This window comes from Dermatophagoides farinae, chromosome 9 (assembly GCF_024713945.1).
Source record: "Dermatophagoides farinae isolate YC_2012a chromosome 9, ASM2471394v1, whole genome shotgun sequence".
NCBI lineage: Eukaryota > Metazoa > Arthropoda > Arachnida > Sarcoptiformes > Pyroglyphidae > Dermatophagoides > Dermatophagoides farinae.
Genome location: NC_134685.1, coordinates 2,426,890 through 2,449,289, shown reverse-complemented (window position 1 = coordinate 2,449,289; position 22,400 = coordinate 2,426,890). Strand labels below are relative to the sequence as shown.

At 30.3% G+C, this 22,400-nt stretch overlaps 1 protein-coding gene across 2 annotated transcripts; it reads right to left on the bottom strand.

Moving 5' to 3' along the window:
* Nucleotides 1–146: 146 nt before the first annotated feature.
* Nucleotides 147–4,401, bottom strand: EMC1 (ER membrane protein complex subunit 1). 2 transcript variants are annotated; one of them, XM_047061729.2, is made up of 7 exons: nucleotides 4,013–4,401; nucleotides 3,657–3,933; nucleotides 1,501–3,581; nucleotides 1,328–1,440; nucleotides 1,039–1,255; nucleotides 741–974; nucleotides 147–638 (listed from the first exon to the last, which is right to left on the bottom strand). In XM_047061729.2, exons 1-7 carry the CDS (start codon nucleotides 4,158–4,160, stop codon nucleotides 478–480), a joined length of 3,231 nt encoding a protein of 1,076 aa, XP_046917685.2. In that variant the 5' UTR covers nucleotides 4,161–4,401; the 3' UTR covers nucleotides 147–477. The 2 variants fall into 2 exon arrangements, with proteins under 2 accessions (XP_046917685.2, XP_075590079.1); XM_075733964.1 differs by having other exon boundaries at nucleotides 1,328–3,581; nucleotides 4,013–4,400.
* Nucleotides 4,402–22,400: the final 17,999 nt, after the last annotated feature.

The following is a 22,400-nucleotide window of genomic DNA, read 5'->3' as shown; positions in this document are numbered from 1 at the left end:
AACACACACAATGGACTTTGACGCCCCCAATATAAATTTTTTATTTATTTTTCTCCTTTGATCAACCATCATGATGATGATAAAAATCAACCAAAAAAAAAAAATTATCAGAAAATTCAAATCAAATGATGATGTTTGATGATGTACATGTTGTAATTTTTTTTTATTTTTATTTTTTTTTTTTAAATTTTTTATATCCACTTGTTACATATCTGATTAATAATCTGTGTGTGTGTGTGTGTGTGTGTGTGTGTTTGTGTACCAAAAATGTAATTTATACATATACAAATAGTTTATGTTTTTTTGTTTTTGTTTTTGAATTTGACAGTATAAAAAAAATGGCTGAAAATGAAAAAGATGAATAGAATGATTTTCTACTGGGACGTTTTTTTTGAAGTTTTGAATTAAATTTTCTAGATTTCAAGTGATTGATGACTAGACTATTATAATTGTGAATAGTCAGAATATATATATGGTTCATTTCCAAGCAGCATTCAATGATTTTTTTGCAGCCAAATATTTAACCAAATAAGACATTATGATTAATAATAATAAAACGGCCATAATAAGTAAATGATCAAAATCATCTTTAAGAATATCAAATGTTTTTGATGGTGTTACACGAGTATAATAAATATCTGGAGATGGATATATGTGATAAAGAAAAAAAAGAAATGATGATTGATTATAATAAATTTATTTATATATGTAAAACTTTAATAACAGATAAAAAAACATACCGATACCATAGACACAGATATGCGATGTTGATTCCAGACTAGCTGGTGCAGTTACAATACCACGTATAGCAAAAACTGTTTGATTATAATTGATAATTGTTTCCGAAGGTATAGGCAATTCAGGTACATATGGAATAAGACCTTCTTCGGCATGTTCCTGTGTTGGTTTTATAGGCCGACGTGGATCCAAAAAGGCACGTGGTAATTCTAATATTCCACCAGTTGGTAATGAAACTAAATTTTAAATAAATGAATTATGAAATCCAACCACAAAAAAAAATCATTGAAAAAACCGTACCTAAGATATGTTTACTAGTGATTCCTTTCATTGTTTCTGTATCGGTCATTATACCAATACCGGTAGGAAAGATGAACGATTTTTGTTCAACACTTGGTATGGCCCATAAATCGCGACCAATCGATGAAAATGCCGTCGAATTTACTTGATTAAAACCTTCATATAATTCAATGGATGATATTTCATTACGACGCATTTTATCATTATAATATGAATACTGAAACAAAAATGGAAGAGAAAAAAAACAGAAAGAAATTAGAATCAAAACAAACCAATCAATCAAGCTTACAATGATTGAATTTTCCGAATGAACCACCTGACAAGGGCAACGTGTACGTCGATGTACAATTGAATAGATAATATTGCCGGTAATTGAATCAATTAAATACATTGTTATAAGTGCTAAACGGATAAAAAAAAATTTATAGCCAAAAAAACCTGAATTCAAATTTTTCAACTTACATTTTTCCTGTGTATCCAATGATTCGACCAATATGGCCACAAGATTTGGATTCAAATATTTATAAAGAACATTACGATCACCAAGTACACGGCCTTGTGAATGAACATTTTCATGTGGCCGTTTAAATAATGATTTAATCGATATTAATTTATTAATTTCATGTGGAAGTCGAAAACTCCATATTGGATTTGCTTTGGGACCATCATCATCAGTGGTAGCACCGAAACTATAACCAGTCAATAATGCATCGGTTTTATTCACCATCATCATAAAATGATTTGCAGCTACATTTGCAAATAATTTCTTTGTCATTATTGTTTCTGGATATAAATGTGCATTATATTCAGAATCAAATAATAATAATGGTCGCTGAAATTCTTCATCATGCACTGTTTGTATTAACATTGCTTGTATAGTACGATATGGTAACCAATGTGAATCCAGTATGGTTCCAGTGACCGGATCAAATGAATAAAGAAATGTACGATGATCATCATAATCATTCAATATGGTACAAACAGCTGAATGTGGATAATGAGCATTGGTTCGTTGTATCCATATTGGAAATTGTACATCATTATTTTGTACAGCTAACCAAGGTTCATGTCGTGACCATATAACACGGCCAGTTATTGTATCCAAGGCAAATATTTTTCCCGATTTTGTTCGTGTAATAATCACTTTATGGAAACCAAAATAATCACGAATCAATACTTCTTCTTCTTCGTCATCATCATCATCAAATTGATTTGTCGGTTGAGAATCATCTTGATCAATATTAGAATAATGTGAATTTTCATCATCCAATTGTTGTTGATTACGATGTTGAGAACGTTTCAATATTGTCATACTATGCATTAAACTATGTTGAGTTTGCCGTATGAATGACATTAATTGTAATAATTGTGATTTAATACGATGTACAAACATTGATATAATATTTGTATTACGTTCATCAAATCCATATTCTTGTTCCAATGTTGCATCATCTTCAGATAGTGGTAGATCAAGTATTACAAGACTATTTATTTCGGCCAATGCTTCTTCACGTGCCCAATTGATTTTACCCATCAGATTTGTTACAATCAATGTTCCATCGACAGTTGTTATTAACATTTTATATGTATAACGAAATTGATCACGTCCAGAACGGCTATTCTGTATCATTGTTCGAATTGGAATAATTTCGAATCGATCAATTTGCCATTGTTGATCTAAACGTTTGACTAGTTTACCATTCGATGCAATTGGTGAAAGTGAATTTTTTCCACCAAATTCAAATAATATTGATTTCGATGAAATCGATGTAACTTCAGCCCAAGATTCCAGATGAAATATGGCCAATTTAATGGCAAAAACTTTTTGCTGATTTTGAGCATCACGTTGATCTTCATATGGTATTGCATCCGATTTTGTAAATAAAACAGCCACTCCAAATTCCAAGTTATCCGTCTCGTTATTACGGCTGGATGTAATGTTAATTGATGGTTCTTGTGATGATGAGATCAACGGAATGATTGTAACACGTATGGCATATGGAAATATTTTCACCAAACGTATTGAGGCACCACCACTAGCACCACCATTATTATCTTGAAGCTCGGGTACAATTTTAAACATCACAATACCTTGCCCATTGCCCAGATTTAGGGCAAAATATTTAGAAATTAGATGATTAGATTTCGATATTGTTGTCGTTTTATCACCAAATAAATCGGGTAATAATTGTATGCTAATCTTGTTATCATTGTTTTTCTCAAGGTTTGCTGTCAAACCAAATGTGGACAACGGAATGCGTTTAAATTGCCTTGTTGATGATTTATCATCATTGAGATCAATAAATTGAAATTCACGATTTTTTTGATCCACACAAATCATATAATCGGCATTGATCATATGACATTCACTATTATCCAACCATTTACCGGCCATTAATCGGGCTATCGATTGTAATTCTTTTGATTGAAATTGATAATGAAAAAATTCAATTAGATAATTTGTACGGGAAATTTTCGCTATCAATAATGCCGGTTTTTGTTGAGCACCACGACGAATCATTGCAAATAATGAGTCATAATTACTGAAAAATGGAAAAAAAAATTAACCAATCAAGTTCAACAACGAATACTAATAAAAAAACATTGACAACACAAACCTAGGATCTTTTTCAATTTCATTAACAAAATCATCAGGTAAAAAATGTTCAGATAAAAGAACACCGGACGTTTTCCAACAACGAATCCAACGGCCACGTCCATTCACCGATAATACTGGACAAGAAAAATTTGCTGATTTTGGCCATGATGATAGAAAATCTATTGATGAACTTTCCAATAAATGTCGCCAATTTATCGAACCATTTCGAAGATATAGACCAGATAATGAACCACTATGCGATGATGTGATTAACAATTGATGATCTTGCCATATATCTTGTGACACAAATTGTAAAATAAAATGAAATAAAAAAAAACAATTAATTCAATCAAATAAATGATGATTCATACATACCAGAAGCTCGAAGAACATGATCGACACGTCCAACAAACTGTTGTCGCCAATCAAATTTTCCAATTTGATCTTCATAAAGACAATCGACAAATTGACATAATAATTTCAACAATATCACATACAAAAGTAATTCATTAAAATGTCTCATTTTTTTTTTCTCTCAAATTTTTTCGATTCGATCTTATTGTGGATTAAATGGATTAATTGTGATGATTGATTGATTGATTGTTTTGTTGTTTTGTTTTGTTTGTATGGTAGATCACAAATGATTTTTGTACATATGGCCGATATAATTATAAATCGGAAATGAGTAAAAACTATTCAAAAAAAAAACAGTCAATCAAATTTTTTTTTACCATCAACAAGATCGAATGATGAATTTTATAATAAAATGGAACATGACATAAACAGAAAACATGTTCACTAAATATCGATTGTATCGATACGATAAAAAAAGGATTGGATCTTTATATCCATCGACGACGATAGATGACGCCAAAAATTCTGTTTGGAATAATTTTCTCCGAAATAAAAAAATTCTATTCGTGTTTTACGCGTTCAACGATTCATCGTGATCATTGTTCCTGGTTCTTATCTTCTGGAAAGGATGATTTATGACCACCACCACCACGTAAACGTATTACAGACAAAAATTTCCCAATAAATTTATTCATTCGATCAAATGAATCAGTCATCATCTTGTTTGGCCATTGGATTCGTGTTTTGTTTCTGGTTGGATAACCAATTGACTTTTTTTTTGTTATTCATTCTCTTTACTGAACAAATTCCACATCAATTCGCATGATTGCCATTTCTACGGGTGTTGGTTGGCTGGTCAGTGGTTTATATATTCACTGGTCTATCGATTCAATCATAATCATCATCATGATGACCAAATTATTCAAGACCGATACCTTCTTTTTTTTCTATTCTAAACCACAAACCAAAACAAAAGAAAAATCAACGACATTGCAATTTATACTCGTTTTCCGCTCATTTTCCATTCGAATAATCATCATCATCATCATTATGATTCACAAATTCAAAAGCCAAAAAAAAAATGGACAGCTGATTTATTGCCCAAAAAAATTCTTTTTTCCGTTCAAAAACAACAACAAGATCAAATCATGGTCATCCATTCATTCATTCATTCATTCAATTCATTCGTTCCATTTGGTCATTCATTCATTCATCGTTCCCACACACACACACACACACAGGCAGGCAGAGATACTTGAATAATCCAGAAATTGCCAAAAAGAATCACCATCATGAATCAAAAAAACAAAACGAAAAATTTTTTTTTTCACTTCATATATCCATTTACTTTCAACCAATGATTATTCCAGCATTTTCATATTCTATTTCCATTTCGAATTCTTTGAGACAGACAAAAGACAAATATATATGAAATTCTCATCACGAATTACTGTAAGCAAAAAAAAAAACCATCGACTTTGTTCATGTGTTTTAAAAGTCAAATCGATGGATTCTTTTTTTCCCATTTTTTTTCCTTATCAAATGTATACCATTCATACATCCACAATCCACAATTGATGACCATCATCATCATCATGATCATCGTCATCGTATGTTTTTAATACATTCAAAACTTAATGATGTGATTGTTTGACCAAAACAAAACTTCTCTCAGATTTCAGATTTCGGATTTTGGAATCATCATCATCATCATTACTGATGCACAATTCTTGTAATTCTAGCTACAAGGATTTACATTTCGCATCACATATGAATATTTTTTTTTTGTTTTTGTTTCACGTCCATTTTATCGATTTGTTGTTGTTATTGTTGACGCCATCGATTATGTGTTTGTTATTGTGAAGGCCGGAAAAAAATTACAACAACAACAACAGCAACAACAACAACAACAAAAAAGACCCATCAACACTTGCGTGAAAATCCTGAAAAAAAAGAAGTATAAACAGGAGAAATGAAATGAACAAAAAAAAAATAACAACCAGAACAAACGAACAAAGAATGGAAGAAATTTTTTTTTTTTTTTTTTAATAACAATTGTCGAGTGTCCGTGTGTTTGTGTGTTCATTTTGTTCATTTCATTTTCATGTTTTTTTTTCTCCATATACATATATATATTGGATATGGATACTTGAATTTTTTTTTTTATTTCAGGAAACAAGCTGCATTAACCAACAAACTAAAAATTGTAACAACAATATGTGTGTGTGTGTGTGTGGAACCACTTGAGAAAAAAAAATACTGGAGATCCTGGATCATTTCGAATTTTTCCTATTTTTTTTTCTTGATAATTGATGGCCCAATTTTTTTCTCTCCATTTTTTTCTTTGAATTTAAATTTGATGATGAAAAAATCCAAAAGCAAATCCAATACCTTTTTATTGATCATCATCATCACTGTGATTAATTTGATTCGTTCAATTTGATTGATTTTTCTTTATATTCAAAAAAAAGGAAAAAAAACAACCAGCCCCCACTTATTACCACTATACTACCAGTGTGTGTGTGTGTGTGTATGTATGTATGTAAATGGTAATTTTAATTGAATCTAATTGGAAGGATCATCGTCATCATTATTGTGAAAAAAAAATAGACGCGCTTATTACACGGACGATTTACGATTTTTTTTCGCCTTTTTTTCCATCATGATCATGATGATGATTAGAAAATTTTGTTCCATTTGAAGGCGCTCACTATTTGTGTGATATGAATCCACCAATTTCTTCTCATTTTAACCAAAAAAAAAAAAAAAATAAAATAAAACGATCGGGTCCACTGGACAAAGAATACAAAAAAAAACGGTAATTTAGGTAACAAAAGAAAAAGGTTGACATTTAGAGCATAAGAAAGAAAGAAAGAAAAAAAATCAATGACAATAATAACAAAATTCAAATTTGGGCAAATTGGCTTTATTTTGTTGGTTTGTAAACTTTGGTCGTTGAATGAAAATTGAATTTCTGAATAATACAAGGATTTTTTTTATCGATCCAAATCGAATTGAATTTGTGGAAAAGAAGAAAGAAAGAAAGCAAAAATCTAAATGTCACCCCACAATTGTGTTTGGTTTCAATGTAGGCTGCTTTTCAATCTTCCACACACACACACACACACACACACACACACACACACACACACACACACACACACACACACAGTGCAGTGACAAAAACTTGTGAAAATCAAAAAGAAAAAAAAAGGAAAAAATTCATTCATTGTCATCACATTTTGTTGGCCATATATATATATACACATATAATGGGTAAATGTTTCTGGTACTTTCTGGTTTCGGTGATTTTTTTTTCATTTCTTTCTTTCTTTCTCTCTCGATCTGGTACTGTTGTGTGTGTGTGTGTGTGTATGTCAAACTGTTATTGGATTGACATTTATTTTTTCGGCTTTTTCTATTTGTCATCATCATCATCTCTCACTATATATATATCTATCACATTGTTGTTGTCGTTGTTGTTGTTGTTGTTGAAATATATTGTCACCAAGTGTGTACTACGTACATAAGGTGGATGACATTTAACGGTATCAAAAAATTTTTTTCATTTTCAAGTGGGTTATCTTTTACACCATTTACACAACACCAAAAGAGAATGAATTGAATAGATAGAGATAGATAGATAGATAGATAGAGAGAGAGAGAGGGAATCAATTTCTATTACAGTGAATGAGTGTTATAAATGGTTTTAGGCGGTATTTGGTCATTTTGAAATTGATCCAATAAAGATCATCATCATCATCATCATCAAACTATTGAGTTGAACTGAACAAAAAAAAAATTCATGTAAAGTAAGCAGAAAAGAAAAATAAATTATCGACTTTCGGCAATTGACCATTACGAATTTGTTTTTTTTTATTTTTATTTAGCTTCTGGAAGTTTAACTGACCATTACTGCCACCAATGCTGCAAGTGGACAAAAAAAATTATCACTGGGTGCTTAGTAGTAGTAGTAGTAGCAGTAGTAGCTCAATTGACAAGTCATTTAAGTCATTTTTTTTTTTTGATTTTGAAAAAAAAAAATTTCTTCGAATGAAATTCGATTCGTGTTACCAAAAAAAAAAAAAAAAAAATTGAAGAATTTTTTTCAGTTACCGAAGTTTGAATATCAATTTCACACACGCACATTCATCTTTTTTTTTATCATCAGCCGCCATTTTTTTTTGTTCGAAAAAAAACCATCTGTGTCAACAAACAACAAGTTTGTTGATTAATTTTTTTTTTGTTGGTTCAAAATTGACTTTTTGATCTTTGGGTTTGTCACAAACTAAACCGACCATATGAATTTTTTTAAATTTCATATTTTAAAACGCTCAATTCATTGATTTTTGACATGATACCATCACGACCAGCAGCAGCAGCAGTAGCCGAACACACCACTTATCGATTATTGACAATGAATAGAAAATTTTGTAAGCACCCGAATTGATCATCATCTGAAAATATGAGATGAACCAATTGTATACGTGTACACACACACACACGTGTACGTGTACGTGTATACAATTCACCTGAGAATTCAATCAATGGACTGAAAAATTTTTTTTTTTCATTTGTCATCAATGTGATTAATTAACTCAAATCAAGTGTAATTAAGTTTTTCATTCAAATTTTCAATACCACTGCTATTACTACTACTACTATTATTACTGATTGATTGTCTACAGTGGTTAGGTGTGGTCAATTTGTCATTTTAATTTATTTCACACACATACACACAGAGACAGGGTGAGAGAAAATGGCGGAAACAATCACACCAATTAGATTTTTTGATGTGAGAACAAAACAAAACAAAAAAAATTAAAATGGTTAACAATAACCACTGCGATTACTGCCGTCGCTATTCAATTGTCACCAAGACAGAGAGAGAGAGAGAGAGAGAGAAAACGTCACAATTAGTCAAAATGGTAAATGAGTATGAGAGAGAGAGAGAGAAACACTGAAAAAAATTTTGACTGTGAACAAAAAAAAAGGTAACCAGAGAGAAAGAGAGAGAAATGATCCACGAAATTATTGACGTCAGTCACTTATATATTATTTTGGATCGATTAACAACAACAACGACGACAACGACGACAACAACGACAACAACAACAAATGAGAAAAAAAAAATCAAAAAGTCAAAACGGTGATTTGCCATATATATCGGTGATTATCATCGGTGAAAAACCGCCTCTATGATAAGAGAGAATGGAAAAAAAATGTCACAAATCGATGAATGAATGAATGAATGGAAAAATAACAGATCGAATCGAATTTTGTATATTATTTGTGGAAAAAATGTGTGAACAGAAATGAAAAAATGAAAATGAAAATGAAAATGAAAATGTTCCACTTAGTTTAGCCGATAAGTGACTTGTGTGTTTGTGTGTGTGTGTGTGAATTTGAATGAATACAATAGACCTCTCCACATCCATACACACACACACACACACACACACACAATTGATCCAAAATGAGTAAAAACTTTTTGACTTTTTTTTTCTTCTGTGCTGTTGTGCCCCAAATCAAATTTGTCAATTTGTAAAGGTTCATTTTTGACCATCCTCCAATTTCACTGGATTTTTTTTTTATTGAATCAAATTTCAAGTGGCATATGAATGATGATGATGATGATGTTTTTACAGCAGAAAAAAAAGGTCAATGTATAAAATGTTTACAGGCTGTGCAGATGGCCAGAAAAAAAGGTGAATTTTAAAAGAATTTCATCTCTCGCTCTTTTTAGATCGTAAAAAATGATTTTTTTTTCTACGTTCCAAATGGAAAAAAAACTGTGAAACATCTCGCAGCCACAGCAGCAGCAATAGGCAAGATTTATATGATGATGATAATAAAAATCAAACCACAAAATGTGAAAATAAAAAAAAACGCAAACCAAAGCAACATTTTTTTCTGACAACAGCCGGTTTCCAATTACCAAACACACACACACACACACACACGATTGTTGGATGTGGTTGTAGAAATTAGATTTACACGTAAGTTTGAGGGGATTCTTGTTTTTTTTGTTTCTTGATTCCATTGTGTTTTTTTTTTAATTTTCATTCTCATTTAAATAGAAATTAAAAATTGAACATTTGAATTTTGAAACAACAACGACAACGACGAAAAAAACCGTGACAACAGCAGTCATTTACCGTCATATGGTTCGTTCAATCTCTAGAATAGGCGTGTCAACACTGCGATTCTGTTGATGTATTCTGTTTTCATTCTATATTATTTGATTAATATATGACCTTTATATTATTTTAACAAATAAACAAGAAACAAAAAAAAATGCCATTTCACTTGATTTATTAATTACAGCGGCCAACAATGAACATGCACATGCACAAACGAAAAAAAAAAAATAATGTCAAACATATATCCACATTGAAAGATTCATTTGAAAACCACAACAACAACAGCAACAACAAAAAACAAGATTCTGATGTGTTGACTTTTTTTTTATTTGTCGTCGTCATCGTTATCGTCATCGTTGAAACCACAATTGGATCTATAGAGAATGAAAGCAGCTGTTGTTGTTGTTCAACTTTGCATTCTCAATAATCTCTCTCTAATTCATGTCAAAATGTGGTGTTGTAATTTGGTTCCAGAAACAGAACTTGGTTCTCTCTATACATACATATGTACAATATACACACATTGACAAATTCATCATCATCATCAATATGGCCAATCAATTGAAGCGAACATTATTGCCCATATTATAGTGGAAAAACAAATGTGGTGTCCACGCAAAAAATTTTTTTTTTTCGATTTTTCATCACATTTATCACATCACACGATAATAATGATGATGACAAAACCAAAACCAAAGCCAAAAAAAAACATAAAACACACATTTTTATGGCACCCAATTAATGTCGTTCGTGTTGTTGTCGTTGTCGTTGTTGTTGTTGTTGTTGTTCTGTTTGTTATTATTCGCAATGGATTCGTGTGGAATACACGATTTGTTTAAATGGTATGAAAACAGATATTTTTCACCATCATCATCATCAATGTATGAATAACTAGAACAAATTATATATAGCCATTTAGAGACTTGTCATTTCATTCACTCTTTTACACTCGGTGTATGTGTGTGTATATTTTTTACCGTTACGAAAAATTTCATGATTTGGTTATATTTTTTTTTCATAGAATTTTATGTGTGTGTGTGTGATAATTTATGAGCCATAAAATTTTCAAAAAAAATCGGTTAATTTCTGAATCATTTTCCACTGCTATCCGAATAGGATATTAATCAATCGATCAATCAATCAATCATTCATATTCACTACTTAATACATACAAGCGTGAATCTGGAAAACCAAAATTTTTTTTTCTTTTGATACATTTCATTGTGTGTGTGTATGTGTGTGTGTATGACTCAGATGTTCACCAGAATATTCTCTTAATTTACGTATCTAATTCATTTGTTTGTTTGTTTGTTGGATCACCACCAATTGACTATATATAATGTGAGAAAATGAACAAGAATCAAGTGGGAAATATGTTTAGTTTTAGTTTCATGATGATCAACAGAATACATAATGTGTCAATAGATATATGACACATATAAATGTGTAAAGTATTTATTTATGAAAAAACGTTCATTTTTTGTTGTTGTTGTTGTTTGGAATTAAGTCAATTTGGTAGAAACGAAATTTGTTTGAATAAATATTTATTTTGATCACATCACAACCACTACTAATCCTTCGATAACAATTTTGCCACTACCACTACTGTATTCTCGTTCCAGGATCAAGTATATCCATTGTATGTGTGTGTGTGTGTGTGTGTTGTAATTTGGGCAAAACAAAAACAAAAAAAAAAACTTAAAGTTTGAAATCGAAAAAAAAGAAGAAGAAAAGAAAAATTGCAGCAATTTTTGTTTCCAATTTTGGTTGTTGTTGTTGTTGTTTTTTCACTGAATTTTTAATGAAAATTTTTTTTGTTTGTTCACTTCAAATGTCAATAACCGTGTGCTTGTGAAATTGATCCAAATTAATGATTACATTCGATGCGAATAATCTGATTGAACCAATTTCGTGATGTAAGATAAGTAATGTAATTCTGATTCTAGCAGAATTTCATTGATGATCATTGTGTATCGAATCGCAAAAAAATTTTTTTCAATGGAATTTTTATTTCATACTCATAAATGGGATGATGATGACGATGATGATGACAATTTTATTGTCTAATTTGACATTTTTTTTTATTCTCGTTTGTTTGTTTGATGGAAAAAATCACATTGAATCAATGAGAGAGAGAGATAGAGAGAGACCAGAATAAATGGAATTCCTCATTGTCAAATTGTTATTCTTGGAATTCTTGATTTGAGCAAGAGAGAGAGAGAGAGAGAGAGATGGTTTCAATGGCAACAACAACAACAACAAAAGATACCTTATCATCATTCGTAAATGTGTCATTCATTCATTCATTCATTCATTCATTTGAAAACATTATGGATCGCTATAAATGTCAAATGTTAGTGAATCACTATTATCATTCATTATTATTATTATTATTATTACCAATCACGCATCATTGAATCAATCAAACAAAATGTAATGTAAAAAAAAAATTCTTGTTACAAGAATCGTTCATTACCGTTTTTTTTTCGTTCATTCGACGATGATAAAAAAAAATATAATTTCAACCATCGATCCATTCGTTGTTGTTGGTGTGTGTGTGATATAATCAAATAATAATGATGATGTAAAATGTTTGCCGGTTGAAAGGAAAAATTTTTTTTTTTATCAATCAGTTCCATATACACACATGGATCAGTCCTTGTTTGATTCATACACGCGTGTTTGATGTGTATATATAATAATGATCATTTAATAACCTTTGGCATTTGTTGGCCAACTCATTCATTTCAATTTCTAAATTTCAATTCAATCTTAGTACAGTAGTACAGTAAAGTAGTCAGTTAGTCAAAAAGTTTTTTTCACACTTTGGAAACAAAAAAAAAGTTGACTTTTTTTTCGTCGTCGTCATCATCATTGCTGTTCACACATCCCTTTCTATTTTTTTTTTTTTTTTTTGCACGCCATTTTTTTAAACATTTTTTTTTCTCTACTCGTCATTTTAACTTTTAAGCGGTTGAAAAAAAAATTTTTCGTTTTCGTTTTTTTTTTTTGCATTTCTGCAAATCAATTCTTTAACTCTAAAACGCGATAGTGTATACGCTAATGGATTCTGATTGTTGTTGTTGTTGTTGTTGAAAATGAAACGCTAGATAGATAGATGGATGGATTCTGTCGGTCGGTCGGTCGGTTGGTTTGATGTTTTTCTGTTGCTACTGCTGCTACTGGTTTTGTTTCTGGTTGGCTTTGCAATTTAGTTAAAAGGGTTCTCTCTCTCTCTTCTCTCTCTCTCTCTCTGATTCTCATTCATTTATTCATCCGGTTTTTTTTTTGGTTTTTATTTGATTTGATTCACTTTTATTATTATTATTATTATCATGGTTGGATGGACTGATTCACAGCATTTGATTCTTGAAATTTTCTTTTTTTTCCATAGGATACGACGACTTGGCCAATTCGTTGACAATTGCAATGCTTTTTCAGTGACAGTGTAAAAATTTTTTTTTTTCAGTGTTGAAGGAGAAAAAATTTAAATTTTTTTTTTTGTCACCAGTGTCATCATCATCAGTGTTTATGGAAAAAAATAACAAACGAAAACATATGTTATCTATTGAAAAAGAATGGAACAATGGATGATGATGATGATTAGTGTGAAATTTTAACAAAAAAAAAAATACTCTAGAGGTCAATTGATGATGATGAAAAGATTGGATTAGATTTGTTGTTGTTGTTGTTGTTGTTACTATTTATTCTTATGGGATTCATAACAACAATTGAACAACATCAAATGATGATGATGATGATGATGGAAAAAAATTGGCAACAATTTGTCACGTAAAATATCCTGGTTTTATTGTGGATACAAACTAAAAACCAAAACCAAAACCAAAAAAAAACCCAGGGAATTTGATATGGAACAAAAACCGTATCGACCATCATCATCGTCATCATCATTTAACACAAAACACATACACACACACACACAGTGGTTAACGAATCGGTGATTAATCGGTCAGATTTGAAAACGAAAACGAAAATTGGCCATTTTGAATCGGGAAAACAACAACAACGAGGGAACCTGACCTCACTTTCTAACTCTCATACATACAAACAAAAAGGGACCATTGGGCAAAAAAAAACAACAACAACAACAACAAGAAGATCCCAATAAACAAGATTGATTATGTCCAATTTAATCTTGCCTGTTTCTGTTGTAGTTGTTGTTGTTTCTGGAACCTCTTAGTCATCATCATCATCATCATCATCATGATCAATAAATAGCATTCCATCTGGATTTTTGTAGCTCTGTGTATCGATTTTATCCAATTATATCATTTGGGTGTTGAGTGTGTGTGTGTGTCGATTGAAAGTTTCTTTCAACGATTTTTTCATTTGAATTCATTCATTCGAATTCAAGTCAAAAAAAAAACAGTCACTCAATCACTGAATTTTTTTTTTCTTCGTTCACTGCACACACCCAGAAGTGAAAAGCGGTAAAAATGGTTAAAATGGTGATCGATTACGTAATTTGAAAATGAAAAAAAAATTTTTTCCCATTCTTTTCCTCTTAATTTTCAATTGGTCATTTATTATTTCATGTGTGTGTATGGTGATATATCAGCGAATGAATGGACTGATTGACCGCTTAACCGTTTTTTTTAGGTTTTTTTTTCTCCACAAACACATAATACAATTGTCACCATTATCAATGATCATCATCATCATCATCATCAATGGCCATTCATTCGATTGCCACAACCACTCGAATGAATCGATTTCTTTTTTTTCGTTTATTTGTTTGGCTTTTATTATCATCAATATTGTTGTTGTTGACCATTTTGTGTGAAGAAAAATTGTTAGTTTTTTTTTTGAAAATTTCTCGAAAGGAAAAAGAAAAACATTTTAAATTACGTAATTCCAGGTGGACTGTTGTTGTCGTTGTCGTTGTTCAATCTTTAATTTTCTGCCAGGCATTCGAATTGAATTTATTTTTATTATTTGAACTTTTCTTTCTTTTTCGTTTTTCATTCTCTAAGCCAAACAAACAAATAAATAAATAATAGTAATACATGACTGAAAATGGACACTGGGCACACCCTCTAATGATGATGATTATGGATATAAATCTTTTGTAAGATGAAAAAAAATTGAGAATTGACCAATTCACATTAAAATTAAAAAAAAAAAAAATAAACGAGGCCATTTATTTTTCGATTGACCACCAAGTTTTTTTTTATTTCAAATGGAATTTTTTTTTCTCGATGACCATTGGTTTCATCTCTGACCGGTTTGCTTTTCGTTTTTCGTTTCGTTTTTTTTTTTTTTTGATTTTTGAAAATTTACAATTCACTGCCTGTCCACCAGATTTGTGATTGTGAATCCACATCAACAATTGAACAAGTTATGATCAAACACAGATGACAGTGATGATGTCAACATGAATTAATTTGATTGAATCCAAATGAAACAAGACAATTGTGAAACACTGATACTAGATACTGGCTATATGAATGTAGAAATTGAAAAACTTTTTCTTCATTTTGACATGGAACAGATTCAGTTATTTTTTTTTTCATTTCCATAAAATTCACATTTTGAATCAAAAAAAAAAAAAATCTAAATTCATTGTGTGTGTGTGTGTGTCAATTGACATTTTTTTTATTTGCTAATTTACCCACCGAAAAAAAAAATTCAACAACAACAAAAAATCTTAATTCCAATCAATTTGAATCATTACTGCATTCATACACACACAAACGCACATCAAATGAGATTTAAATTGACAGTTTTTCGTCAACAACAATATTAACCATTTTGCAGAGAGTGAGAGAGAGAGAGAGAGAGAGAGAGGGAACAAAACAACAACAGCAACATTTGATCCATCAACTTTTTTGTTGTTGTTGTTGTTGTTGTGAAACATCAAGGTAATGGCTAAAGTCATGACAAAACAAAACAATAGTTACACAATAATACATTCAACAAATTCAATTAGTCAAAGTTTGATTTTCTCTCTCTCTCTCTCTCTCTGTTCACACAAAACTGCCTGTATCGAATGACATTGCCGTATGCTCACCTATTATGTTGACAAAGTGAAAATAACAAACAAAACGAAACGAAATGGATGGATGGAAAAAGTTTCAAGTTTAAATTGAGAGAGAGAGAGAGAGAAAAAAAACAATCGAAAATCCACTTTGAATCTGTGCATTTTTTGGGTTAACAAAATAATCGAAAATGAAAATGTCAAGTTTGATCCATTTAACCGTCATGATTATATCCTCTGTGTGTGTGTGTGCATTTTCTCTATATGGTCGCAAAAAAATTTATCCCATGGGTAGGAAAAAGAAATTCTTTTCCACTTGAATTGGATTGAATATTTTTTTTTTTTTTTTTGAAGAAAAAAAAAATATTTCAATGCTCAACAACAATCACAACATCATTGAATTGAATTGAATTTGACAATTTTCCTTTTTCTGGTTTCTGGAATTTAATTGAAAAATAGAAATGTAGAGAAAAAAATTTTAAATTGTAAAATTAAAATCAATATAAATACAAAAATAATTCAAATCAATTGAACCGCGTCAAGAATTTTTTTTTCATGAGAATAAATTCTACTCCTGAAATGGACCTGTGGCCATGTAACTACAGAATTCTCTGTTTATGACAATGAACATCAAAAACAAAAACAAAACAAAAAAAAATTCTGATCAATTCCAACTGAAATTCGTTTCTTTCAATTTAAATGTTTATATTTAGGATGATGATGATGATGATGATGATGATGGAAATGGATTCGGATTGTTTATAAATGTCAATGATATACAACAACAACAACAACATTGATCGGATCAAATTTTTTTTTCTCTTTTTGGTGGATTTTTCACCACCACCACCACCACCATCAGAATCGACAACAATAACAAATGGAACGTGTAAACGTAAATGATATGTAAACATTCGACTTTTTTTTGGATCAAAATGAAATGAATGAATGAAAATATCAATTTTTTTTCTTTTTTTTTTTTTGCTGTTGCCAAAACAAATGGAAATAGAGAGAGAGAGTATGTGTTTGAATTGTGCATTTTCAATTTTATCGTCATCAGAATGATGATGATGATGATGATGATGATGGCCACTCAAAATCATCATCATCATCATCTCCTCATCTTATTCTCTCTTGAACAAAAAAAAAATTGTCAGAATCAGATCAGATCAGATCATGTTGAATAATGAAAAAAAGTCGAATGATGACGATGATGATAATAGCAGCCCGGTAGTCCTGAAATATTGAACAAAAAAGTGGTACTCGAAAAATCCGGCCTATTTGTTTGTTTGTTTGGTTGTTTGAAAACAAAAAAAAACAAAAAACGGATATATATAAATGTGGAACAAACACAAATATTTGTTCAAATTATACATCATATGATGATTGTGGACAAAACAAAAAAAAATTCTTATCAAATACAATACTTGATGACAGCTGCAGATCAATCGATGATGATGATGATGATGATGATTATACAAACAATCCTGATGATGATGATGATGAATTGTCTGTGTCTGTCTGTCTGTGTGTGTATGAGTCGGTGTGAGAAAGAAAAATTAATGTCAAAGTTCAAACAGAGAAAAAAAAACTTTAATTTTTTTATTTTTTCACAAATGTAAAAATGGTCATCCATGGTTCATTATTCGATGGACAAGCGACATGTGTGTCTCGACACATTCATCAAGCTAATCAACCATTATGCAAAATTACAAAAAAAAAAACTTTTTTGATTGATAATGAAAAAACCAGAAAAAAAATTTCTGCCTTGTTGTTTTCACTTTAAAAACATTGAAATTTACCGAAAAAAAAAATTCTGTTTGTCCGGGTGTTTGATATGGTCAATTGAAATTAGAAGTGAGACGTTTTTTTTGTTGTTGTTGTTGTTCTCTACTTTGATTGACTACTACTTTGGTCCTAAGGTCTTGTCTGTGTGTGTGACTAAATGGGATTTTTCTTCGGTGATTAGTTTAACACACATTTGGATCATCAACTTATGAGATATATATGCACGTAACACTTACATACACATAGACTAGGACCTAGTTACTAGGTTAAAAGTTGAATAATAAAAAACAGAAGCCTCACTCACTCTTGCTCTCTCGTTTTTTCTCTTCTGTCTGAAAAATTCAATTAGCTAATTTAAAACATCGTCATAACAAAACACTTGTTTGGGTTGTAAATCAAAAAAAAAAAAAATGAAAGAAATGAAATCCCCATCAAATACAATGATAAAAAAAAATTCAACTAAAACGAATGTTTCAGTTTTTTTTGTCATTGTTTGAAAACAAAACAAAACAAAAAAAAAAAAAAAATGACCCATCGGACATATTTATCGTGATGACAAGACATTTGCCGATTTTTCATGATCAAATTTGGATCATTTTCATTTCAATGAAAATGGAAAGAAAAAAAAACTTTTTGTTCAAAATCAAAACAGTAGTTAGTGTGGTAGATAGGGATTATTATTCACTACTACTACTAACACTGCTGCAAATAATAATGGGATTCATCCTGAAATTGAATTGAAAATTGAAAATTCAATTCAATTGAATACACACACACACACACACAAAAGGCCAAGTTCACCATATACATAACACACACACACACACTGTGTTTACCATTGTCATCATTGATCAACATTTTGATGATCATGATTAGCTTTGGTCGAATTGTATGTACACGTCATATTTTTTTCTGATTGGTTACAAGATTTTGTTTTGCAAAAAAAAAAACAAGCTTGTGTAACAAGAGCGATTAAAAATCAGAAAGAAAAAACCATAATAAGATAGATGAATGAATGAATTGAAAAGCAAATTAAATTTAAATTTAAAATTAAATTTTTGTTTGATTGCTCGAAATTTTTTTTTTTTTGAATTCAATGCAAACATATTAGCCCCGGAGGCTTTCTTTGTGTGTGTGTGGGGGGTATAAAAGGACCATCCTTTGGTCAACAAAACAAATGCCCAAAACTAAAACGGTAACTAGAATGGAAACTTTTCATCTTATTTCAAAATATTTATGTATGTATATTGTTGTAATCGGATTTTCATCATCATCATCAATTTAGTAGTAGCTGAATGATATAATATATTAAAATGGAAATGGATTTTCATTTTTTTATCGATCCTGTTCCTGAATCGTTTGATTTGACATTCATAACTTTTCTACATATATATATATATCCAGGTATATATGGTTGCCATGTTGTTGTTTTTTTTTCATTTTTCGGGTAAATATTTGTACAGGAAACAATAATAACAAATGTTTCATGAGGCTTGAAAAAAAAGTATTCCAGGAACACGTACCACACGATTACAACCAATAATGACGACAACGACAATAACAACAACAACAGGTCGTGATCATTTTTGTTTCCACAGTGTTCTTTGTTTGTCTTGTTAAACTTTTTTTTTCATATGCAAATCATATATACACATACATATGGATATTATGGAACAAAGAAAACATGTTAATATCAATTACCAGCAAACAACATGACAACCTAACAGCACCAAAAAAAAAGAAACGAAAAACGAAAAAAAAAATCATTTCTAATCCAAATATTGAACTTCATCATGATCATCATGAGGATTATCACACACACACACAGAAAACATCAAACATAGTGTTATTTTTTCATGTATATTAAAATCCATCCATATAATACAAGTTTCACATAAAAAAATTAAGGTAAGTATAAATTCGAGGTGTGCGTATATATGTTACATCCAGTCAGTCATTTAGTTAGATCAGAATTCAATGAAACTTTTTTTTTTTTTTTTTGACTATTTGTGAATCACAATGGAAAATGGTAATTTATTTGTACTACCCATTTTATAAATGTTGTCCGGTTATTCATATATATAATGTGTGTGTGTGTAAAACATGGTCATAAATTTTGAAATAAAACGAAACGAAACAATAATTCTGCGTTTAATGTAGAGAAACGTATTGGTTTTTTTTTCATTCAAAGTTTTATTCACTTTTTTTTTCGTTAGTATAAATGATTTTTCTGGGTGCCGAAATACGCATTAGTTTTGATGTTGAATGAATTTTTTTTTTTTTTTTTTTTGGTTTGGTTTGTTTTTTCACCCGTTTCTTCATATATATTACATAATGGCCAGCCCGGCCACTATATATATAGTTCTCATCATGTGACGTGTTTGTATAGTTTTCACTCAATTAAATTATTTTATCGGGCAGCAAGAGAGAGAGAGAGAAATGATAATGGTTTTGCAATGGAATTTTTTTTTGCTATTGTGAAAAAAAACGACCACTTTGAAATTTTATTTACCGGAATCAAACAGTGAACAAAAAAAAATTGGTGTAAAATCCTTACACATCAATGATAATCGTCGTATATGTGTTTATCATTCAATGTCCATGAATGATGTATGAATAGTGTTTTTTTTCTATTCTCAATGATATTTCATGTATGTAAGGGTCATTTGGCACAACAACAACAACAACAAAAAATGGATTCATGTTTATGATGTTTATGCAAATTTATCGTGTTGTCATCACCATCATGTCAAATGTCAAATGGCAAATGGCAGCCGTTATTTTGTTATATAACAAGGTCATCATCATCATCATCATCGTAATGTTGAAAGTTTTATTCCAGTTCATTTACGGTTATAATTTTTTTTTCTTCACAACTAAAATCAATGTCCATTTGTTTTGGAAAGTTCAAGATTCAATCAGAATATCGAGTTTTCAACCAAAAAAAAAAAAAATCAAATTCAAATGACCAAAAAAAAAACGTTTTGGTCCATTTTTTCAATGTTTGAAAAAAAAATTTTTCCAACTTCAATACTAGGATTGTATGTGAATAATAAAAAATGAAAATGAAAATTCAGAGACCCTGTAGAGATGAGCAAACAAATCACACACACACACACACTGAAGTTGACAATATGGACGGCTTTTTTTTCTCTTGGATCAATATCATTTTTATTATTATTTGGAACATAGAAAAAAAAGAAGGGACAAAAATTTTGTTGACTTTTTCACGTTGGAAAAAAAATGACCCAATAGCACTTGTGTTTGGTTGTACAGAAAAAAAAGAGTACATAATTTAAATTTTTTTTTTATTCAAAATTTTCAACAACAACAACAACAACAACAACCAGAAAGGAATTCTTTGGATGGTCATCTTATTTATTTTTTTCTATTTTTTTTGAAAATTTTCACACTTTTTTTTCTACTGTTGTCCAGTGTTAATTTGAACTGATCAATTGACTGTGTGTGTGTGTGTGTGTGTTTATTCTTTTTTTTGCATTCATTCGGTCAATTGTTATTTTACAGGTTTTTTTTCGGAAAATTTTTTAACGTGCACGTGTTCAACATACACAGAGAGAGAGAGAGAGAGAGAGAAAAATACCGATTTGAATGGACTGTGTGTTTCACAGTGAGTGTGTAAGGAGAAAGAAAAAAAAATGACGAGTTAGTAAGAGTTACTCAACAAACACCTAATAATATGGAAAAAAAATACCTGGGTAGACCTAATAGAATGAACTCAATCATCATCATCATCATGAAACATGGTCATTTCATGGACCCTGAAAAAAAACTTGAACCATTTGTTGATTTGACCATTCCAAAAAAAGTCGGCATTCTTTTTTTTGTCTCGTATTGTTTGCCATTTCAAAAAAAAGGTGAGAAAAAAAAATAGAACCCATACAGAGCTATGTCGTCAAGCGGTCTCGTTGAAGGTTTTCTGGAACTTTAAAACTTATGGTCAGGTGTTGGATTTTTTTTTTATTTTTTCATTCATTCATTCATTCGAATCGGTAAACTCTATGGTCATTTTTTTTCTTTAGAAAGGCAAACGAAACCCTTTTTTTGTGTACAAACTTCGATTAATAGTATGACATTTCAATGGCTCTTGAATATGATCACGATCATCATCGCAGTACATTCAATCAATCGATGATAACGATGAAAATTCCTTTTCCATTCCAAAAAGTAAGAAATAAAAACAAGCCCAAAAATAGAAATCTTTTTTTTCGATCATCATTCTCATGTCATGTCATCTGTGAATTTAACCAAATAACCAATAATGATTCTGAACACCAAATAAACCACCACCATATATTGAATGGCAAGTTGCAAAAAAAAAATGTCAAAATACAACAACGACAACAACATTCCAAATATTTAATTAATTTCGCACATGATGTTGTCATGTCAAACAAAAACAAAAAATTGAGGCGGATATGATGATCTTGTTTGCTGTCTCTGTGTGCATGTGTGTGTGTGT

What these genes read in the sequence shown, in the direction of transcription:
- EMC1 (XM_075733964.1), bottom strand. Translation starts at nt 4,160, where the DNA reads ATGAGACATTTTAATGAATTACTTTTGTATGTGATATTGTTGAAATTA. An exon ending in GAAATTGAAAAAGATCCTAG is followed by an intron (nt 3,582 to 3,656) that starts GTTTGTGTTGTC and finishes TCCATTTTTCAG; the next exon opens with TAATTATGACTCATTATTTG. An exon ending in ATTCGGAAAATTCAATCATT is followed by an intron (nt 1,256 to 1,327) that starts GTAAGCTTGATT and finishes TTTTTGTTTCAG; the next exon opens with TATTCATATTATAATGATAA.